Here is an 8,017-nt window from a genome sequence, read left to right as displayed (position 1 = left end):
AATTGTGGGATCGCCAGATCAAAGTTAACCACGCCCACCTTAACGACGGTTGTCAAGTAGGAAAGGCCCGTCATCAAACGTAAACAAATATGGCGGGCAAGACCGCTTTCGGCGACATACCCGACGACGTTTCTGCGGCATACCTGCCTTATACTCCTTCCTTGCGACAGAAACAAAAGGCCATTTCTTTTGCAAGAGGTAGCTACATCAAATGTGTAACAATTAGCGGCGAAAGCAGCAGAAATGCGTGTATATCGGCCCGGGTTTACCGCAGCCAGAGGAAGTCGGAGGACCCTCACTCAACTGTCATCAATATAGACCTCGATCAACGGAAGATCACAGATGCGCATTGCAGCTGTAAAGCTGGGTAGGAATAATAAACAAGTTAAGATGTTCTGATTTGTTTGTTGTTTGTTTGTTTTTATTTCTTTTTGTATTTTGTTTGAGTGCATGTACAGTGTGTGATCAATTAGGCCTAACATGTTAGCCTATGTGTGTAAGGTTACGTTGAATGAATACGAAAGGCAAAAAGAAATATGCATGACGTTAGTGGAGTCACAAATGCAATAGAAATGGCACTGCATCTCCCATTCTGATCTAGTGAAAATAGAACAATATTAAGTGTAAATTAAGAAAAAATCATTTTAATTAAAAATTGTGAAAACAACATGAATACAGACATTAAAATTCAGAATAATTAGGCCTACAGTTTAGTACACATAGCATATTAATATATATCACAGATCGATATCAACAAAGCAGATAAATTGATTCCGGAAGGGAATGTTCTGTTTGCCTTATTGACAGTAGAGTTGATGTGATGACTAGTACTGTAACAATGTAACCAAATTAGGCCTATCAGTAGATCTATCAAAGTAGAAAAAAAGTTTCAAAATATTGTTGAGAAAACAGCTCGCTCTCCCTGGATTTTCACTACAATATCCAATGGAAGCCAAAGCTGTTAAAACAAGTTATGGGGTCCTTGCACAAAATATTTCTTTTTAAATCATAAAATTAAATTCGTGTTGCAATGGTGCATGCATATCGTTTAAAATGAAATGATTTAAAAGCAATGATGGAATATGTCAAAACATATTGTACCGATGTATAGGCCCTAAATAGGCTACATTACACATATCATGATAGCGACTACAATATGTATGGCTATCAGGTTTTTAACATCCTACGACAGCCTAATTAGATATCAAATGAAAAAAGGATTCAAACCTGGGACAGCCGGTACTCTTATAATTACCAGACACACTAATGACTGAGCTACCTGGTAATTAATCCTGATCATCCCAGTCCAGTCCATCTACACAACCAAGATTATTCCTTTTACCTATCAGAAACAACATTACATTTTCTACAAGTAAAATTTTCATTTCCAGCAGTTAATTTTTTTACGGATTTTGATGTTCCTGATATTAACATGCATGCAGCTGTTAAACAGATTTTTAAACATTAAACAATGGGTATGTATATATATATATGTGTGGACATACTTCAGTAACTCAATAATTATGGCACTGAATTAAAGGACATTTTAAAATAAAAATTTGATTCAAATTACAAATCGATTTATCTGATCAATCTTGGTTTTTTTTTTTAAACTAATTTAATTACTGTACATTTTTATAACAGCATTTAAATCTTTGTTTAGATCTTACCTTCTTTATTTGCAGTCCTTATTGTATATACCGGAATGTATTTAAAAGTCAATATTAATACAATCAACTGCAATTGCCATCGATATGTTTGCAAGAGATCAATAATTGAAAACCAAAATTTACAGAATATCTGGACAGTGTGCACACATTCTTGCTGTGATAGTTATAATTGAGGAGTGGAAAATCGCTGGATTGAAAGAAGTTCCCTCTCAGCCTTCATCAACAAGTTTACCACAGCAGTGGGATAAACCGAGAGGACATAAAATAAAGCCAGAGCCTGTGTCGCAGATGGTCATATCCAGACCACTCAATATGAATCGGAAAAGGAAACCAGTTATTGCCTCTTTTGTTGACAATAGGTATACATAGTATGATACTCTTTGAGATACATATTCCTTTGGTAGGATGAGTCGCACCATTCAATATATCGTTTAATTTATTTGTAACACACAGAGTGTAGTGGAACTTCCTTTGAGGTTTTGATTGACAAATTGGTTAATTTTGTTGTTTATACATTCATGTACATATTTCAATTTCATCAATTAAACTGCAGAAGTTTAACATGTGAATATACAGTTGAGAGAATTCAACCTAAATATCATTTATCACATATATTAATTACATTGCAGGAAAATGCCCCTGACGACATCCGATATTGCTCATTTAAAGAGTCTCAGCAACAGCCCCATTTCATACTTGGTGGAAAATGGAAGTGACACAAGTACAGTTAATACCCCATTAGGCCCCCAGTTCATTGGTTCAGCTCTAAGCTATCATGTATGTATGCTGCATGATATTCAAATGTAATTGTTTTATAACTATTATTTATAAGGTTAAACACTTGATTTTCTAGGGATTTTAAACATCATACCAAATATCTTTCACATGCATATTAAATGGGCCGTGGAAGCCAAGGGGTCAAGGTGTCCTGATCATAACATTTTATCACTGGCCCTTCACCTCTGGGTTGCAAGTTCGAAACCCTGTGGCAACTGCCTGGAAGTGACCTTAGGATGGAAGGTTGGTCGTTTTCCTCTGGGTACTCCAGCTCATTCTTAAATGACCCTGGTTGTATTAGGTAAAATAAAATAAACCAAACCAATATATCCCATGCATAACATAAAATACATGAAATATCTTAGACTGTATACTAAAAGAGGTATCAATGGAACATGTACAAGGCACAATACAAAAAAGATCAGTCTTGTATTAAATATGGCATGAAGTTTGTCAACAAACTACAAACTAACCAAACTTGGTTTATACAGCCAAATAAAGATAGGCTTATTTTGTCAGACAAAATTTTAAATTGCTTGATACGTGCAATAGCTCTTTCCACATGAACTCTGTGTTTTGCAATTTTTATAGTTTTTGAAACATCCCCTGGCTTCATCTGTGCTCCACTTGAAGCAAATGGTGGAATATTTAACTTGAGTCCAAGTTCCTTCAGTTCATCCTCAATAAGGAAACCCTTGTCAGCCATGATACCATCCCCTCTGTTTATTTTCTGTTGCTCAATGAGGTCTGTCAGAAGGTTAAGAAAACCACTTTCTTTGGTTAAAACTTTATCCGAAATAGATCCAGAAAAAAGCATTGAGGCAAAGATAACCGATCCTCTGGGATCAACACCAACTAGAGCTTTCAAGGTAGTACAGGATTTATAGTCCGAGTAGCACTGACTCTGTCGATTTAATGCACTTGGTTTTTGAATTTTGAGTTCTGTTCCATCGATGATAACAATCGTGTCAGGGAAATCCTCTTTGTACTTCGATGGCATATTCCTCACTATCTCCTCTCTTTTGGGCCAAATCACAAGTGAACCAAGTTTGAAAAACATGTAATTAATCCAATTGGAAAATATTGTGCTGCAAGCCTGAGAAGAAAACATGAATAGGTTACTTAAATGTACAAAATCAAAATTTTGTCGTAACTTCATCAGCACAAGAAGAAGCTGGTCTTCCAAAGAAATATTTTTTGTTCCACTCACTGTTTTTGTAAATGTAAATGGCTCTTCTTCTGATGGGATAAAAAACTTGACCAAATTGTGAAATCTGTCACTGGAAAATCCGGTGTAGTACTGGTAATCTGATGGTTTCAAATTATTACAGCTGAACATGGCCTTGGAATCCCCCTGTACCTCATGGGAAGTTGTCTTTCGACATAACTGTTCATATTGAAGTATCATTTTGGAATAACCTTCACTTAAACGTGCGTTGTTTGATATAAGTTTGGCATGCTCCTGGTCTAATCTTCTGTTTTCAGCAGCCAGAGCCAGTAGGTCTAAAGGTTGTGTTTCTGGAAAATAGGAAATATCTGTTTAAAATACAAACACAAACTAATAGCAATTTTTGCTATGTACATATAGCAAATATTACACAGATAACAACTGTTCAATCAAAGATAAGAGAGGATAATATACATCAAACGACAAAAATTAAAAGTATTTTCTTTAAATTATTGATTTAATTACAGTGTATCTTCTCTTATTTCAATGAAATACTTGTATCATCCATAATATTATTAATTTATTATTCAATTTAACATATTTGTGTTGTGATGATCACATTAATTTTAGTTTGTATAATATCAGGCAGACTTCCCTTATAATTTCAGGCTCCCCTTATACAACCTGTCACTCAACCAAGGGAGGTAAATTCTGACAAATGTGGAGATATAGCATTTCCTAAGGAGCTACCCAGCTGTATTGATGCACCAGCACCAACACCAGAATGGGGGGATGTATCATTAACCCAAACAGAGGCACAGGATATTGAAAAGTCAACTCGCTCTCAGTCAGATACACAACTGTGGTTCACAGAGAGAAAGAAAAGAATCACTGCATCAAACTTTGGTAGGATAATGCTTCGAAAAAAAATTATTAATGATGCTTTCATGAGCACTTTTCAGGAGCGAAGTTTTACATCAGCTCCAACATCTTATGGAAAGGCAAATGAACTAATAGCCAAACAAATGTACATCAAACAAAGTGGCAACCATATCCATGATATTGGCCTTGTGATAAACCCCAAGCTACCCTTTATAGGAGCTACCCCAGATGCAATTGTCTGTGACAAAATGGTTACTGGATTAGTTGAAATCAAGTGCCCATATTCTGTGAGAGACATGACAATTGAAGATGCATGTACCAACAGCAACAAATTCTTCTTAGAAAAAAATGGAGGGAAATATGAATTATCTAATATGCATATGCACTGGTTCCAAGTGCAAGGGCAGCTTTTGGTCACAGGTGCCCAATTTTGTGACTTTGTAACTTACACAAAACAGGACTTCAACATTGACAGAATCCTTCCACATAAGGAAACCATGAAAACTCTGGTGGAAAAACTTACCCATTTTTATGTTGACCATTTCAAACCCTATTTTGCAAAGTAAAATATGGGGTATTGTAAACAGTTACCTTTCATAAGCAAATTGTCATCTTTCTGCATGTCTAATTGCACTTCAGATGGCACCACAATGCTCTCCATTTCGATGCTGTAATCAAAATAAAGATATTAAATACAAGTATTTGTTTTTATTTGGAGTTACATATTGTGTTGAATTCATAGCAACATATTAAAATGAATCACCTTGTCCAGAGTGTCTCCAAAGTGTGTGGAAGTGTCAATATTTTGATTTTGTTATATATGTACCATGTCCTATTAACTAACAGCTAGGTTCATTTGAGGATGTGCCAGGTTTGTTCCATTTTCCCACCCAGACTAAGGTGAAATTCAAATATTGTGTTTTAACACTACCTGCCAAAATGCCTCATGTGGGCCCTGAACCATATACAAATTTTTTTTTTACCTACCCATTGAAAAAAACATAGCTCAGATTTGAAAAAAAAAAAAAAAACAAACAATTTTTCAATTAAGGCCTGATCTGTATAATTGTTTTGATACAAAAGAATGTAGAAATAACTATGTTTATAAATGTATGTGTTTTAATTTTTTTTTTAAATAGAAATAATCAACATTACTAACTTATCGTTTTCGTCCACGATATCCAGAATTTTTCGTTTGGTACTTTTTGTCAAATCAGGTCTTGGCATTGGTCTCTTTCTGCTTGGTGTTATCCTGTCATAGGGAAGTGCAGACCTTGGATTTGGATACAAATCGGATGGCTTCCCATCAACAAAATGCTACAATAAGAAAATGAAGATACTGTAAATGAAAAAAAAAATACAAAATTTGATTCCCAGTAAAGGCACGCGTAAAAGTCATTTTATTAAAATAGTATAATATATTATAATAAATAGTTATATTTTTGTGGTACTATATGTGTAAGGTGCATGCAGAGAGGGATTTTATTTCATTTACTGTTTTTTTTTTTTTTTAAATACATGTATGCTGTCTCAGGTGTCATATCCATCTAAAAGTAATTCATTTTGATAGATCTATAGATTGGACAAGTGCCGGTATGTCTGACAAATATTTCTGTTATTGAAATGAATTCATGCCAGAGTTAGTTGTTATTAAATCATAGAGCTGAACTGCTTTAGCCTTTAAAATAAATCTTTAAATAGGATATATATATATATACAGTCATAAAATGTAAACAACAGCTATTAATATTAAAAAATAGTCAGAATTACCTATGCTGTATATAAGGACTAGACATGTCCTTGTGATTCAAGCGTACGCATGTCCCTGTGGCTGATTTTTTCTTATAGAAACATGCACTGTGCTAAACATGTTCAAACACTCGGTAGAAATACTTTACAATTCGTATGGTATCGTACATCCCCCCCCCCCCCCCCCCCCCCCCCCCCCACACACACACATGTACGCATACGCTACATACGACCTATTTCTGTGAGCATGGCAGTCATCTAAAGTAGTTACTACATTATCATTTATATAAAGAGGATATGACATTGAAATATCAATATTACCTTAGAACAGACAAACAGGTGTTTGGCTTTACTACGCTCACGCAAGATTTCTTCGTTCAGTTGTGATTGTGGTCTGCCACACAGTCTTATCCATTCTTTGCATTTTTCCAAACTCCTGCCGGGTTTAGGAAAGGGTATAAATGTCACCCCACCTTCCAGACGGTCGGGGAACCTGCTGTCCGTGTTACAGGTACCCCAGCAGCATCTTTTCACCATTGTTGTGACACTTCAGAAAAGTCCGACAGTGACGGGCAAAATGGCGGCGGTTTCATGTGTCGCCGAAGTTATTTGTAACGCGTCACGCGATTGGTCGAACTGATCTGTCAATCAAAATCTGGCGATCCCACAATTGTATGGTTGGTGCGCTGAAGGAAGCTGGTGCGTAAGGAAGCCACTGCGAGGTTCCAGTGCCGGGAGCAATTGAATTGCTGTTGCGCAGGGCTGGATAAGCCAGTGCGCAAGGTAGACACTGGGAGCACTTGCATTACTACTGCGCTTCATAAGCTGGTGCGCAGGTAGCCGGTGCGCTGTGCAAGTAATAGGCGTGCTTGATCTGGCATTGCCGGTTCCCGAGGTAGCCGGCGTGTTTGATTGGTCATTGCCGGCGCGCACGACAGCCACGGCTCGTACCAGTGCATGGCGAGAGCACATACGTTAGGTATTTGTGGGCGTCGGTGCCTACTATAGTTATGTTTGTTTTGTAGTTTAAGAGGTTCCGTGGCAAGCAGCACGCCCGTTTTATCTGTTCTTATATGTCACCTATAGATTAATCATTTGTAAATATTCCCGATTATATTCCGATTGAGAGTACATTAGTCAAGTGCGCTAAAAGCACAGCTTATCCCAGGAGACACTTGGGACGGACCAGGTGCACGTTACAATTGTATAATTTATGTCGTTGTCGTTTCACTTCGTAAGAGCCGGAATACAACTTTTCGAAATTGTCGCTGCTATGCTCTGACCTTGACCTTCGACTAAAAAGGTTCCCATAATGTTTTATACCTTCAAATTTGAAATACCGCACCTGAACACGGGAATTCGGTCGCATTATACTGACAACTAATTCTTAACAACATTTAACGTCAATCAGAGAACAACCCATATACAAATGTAGAAACATCGGCATATCCTTTCCAGGGGGCCAAATCTTTCCAGACAAGGAAGAATTAAGGTCGTACTGAATTAAGTTTAAGGCCAAAGTGAGGCAAATTACGAGGTCGGACTTCGGAGCTAAACATTTTTGTCAGGATCCAACAGTCCTAAGCACTTTTACAAGGATGGAATTATCACCTTAAGAACCGTCTGCTAAATGACAATGCGGCAATATATCATATCCAGTTACTTACTACTGAGGAATCGTGCAATCAGGGAACAGTTACAATTTTTACTCTAAACCTACAGGACAGGTTTAGTATTGGTCCTATCATCACGTACAGGTTATTTCAAGAGG

General features: G+C 36.8%; 2 protein-coding genes across 3 annotated transcripts; one reads left to right on the top strand and one right to left on the bottom strand.

Moving 5' to 3' along the window:
- Positions 1-785: 785 nt before the first annotated feature.
- Positions 786-5,195, top strand: LOC117341152. Its single transcript, XM_033902997.1, has 3 exons — positions 786-2,029; positions 2,300-2,447; positions 4,284-5,195. Exons 1-3 carry the CDS (start codon positions 1,959-1,961, stop codon positions 5,061-5,063), a joined length of 999 nt encoding a protein of 332 aa, XP_033758888.1. The 5' UTR covers positions 786-1,958; the 3' UTR covers positions 5,064-5,195.
- On the bottom strand, positions 2,575-6,908 carry LOC117341151. Of its 2 annotated transcripts, none has more exons than XM_033902994.1 (4): positions 6,568-6,908; positions 5,657-5,814; positions 5,089-5,165; positions 2,575-3,965 (listed from the first exon to the last, which is right to left on the bottom strand). In XM_033902994.1, exons 1-4 carry the CDS (start codon positions 6,781-6,783, stop codon positions 2,869-2,871), a joined length of 1,548 nt encoding a protein of 515 aa, XP_033758885.1. In that variant the 5' UTR covers positions 6,784-6,908; the 3' UTR covers positions 2,575-2,868. The 2 variants fall into 2 exon arrangements, with proteins under 2 accessions (XP_033758885.1, XP_033758886.1); XM_033902995.1 differs by having other exon boundaries at positions 5,657-5,836; positions 6,568-6,675.
- Between the last annotated feature and the right edge of the window lie 1,109 nt (positions 6,909-8,017).

This window comes from Pecten maximus, chromosome 13, assembly GCF_902652985.1.
Source record: "Pecten maximus chromosome 13, xPecMax1.1, whole genome shotgun sequence".
Classification (NCBI taxonomy): Eukaryota; Metazoa; Mollusca; class Bivalvia; order Pectinida; family Pectinidae; genus Pecten; species Pecten maximus.
This window is presented reverse-complemented; position numbering and strand designations above follow the sequence as displayed.

Excerpts from the sequence above, each read along its gene's own strand:
- LOC117341152 (XM_033902997.1), top strand. The coding sequence starts at position 1,959 with ATGGTCATATCCAGACCACTCAATATGAATCGGAAAAGGAAACCAGTT. Across the intron at positions 2,030-2,299 it reads GCCTCTTTTGTTGACAATAG|GAAAATGCCCCTGACGACAT; the intron begins GTATACATAGTA and ends ATTACATTGCAG. Across the intron at positions 2,448-4,283 it reads GTTCAGCTCTAAGCTATCAT|GCTCCCCTTATACAACCTGT; the intron begins GTATGTATGCTG and ends TTATAATTTCAG.
- LOC117341151 (XM_033902994.1), bottom strand. The coding sequence starts at position 6,783 with ATGGTGAAAAGATGCTGCTGGGGTACCTGTAACACGGACAGCAGGTTC. Across the intron at positions 5,815-6,567 it reads ACCTGTTTGTCTGTTCTAAG|CATTTTGTTGATGGGAAGCC; the intron begins GTAATATTGATA and ends TTCTTATTGTAG. Across the intron at positions 3,966-5,088 it reads TGACAATTTGCTTATGAAAG|AAACACAACCTTTAGACCTA; the intron begins GTAACTGTTTAC and ends CCTATTTTCCAG.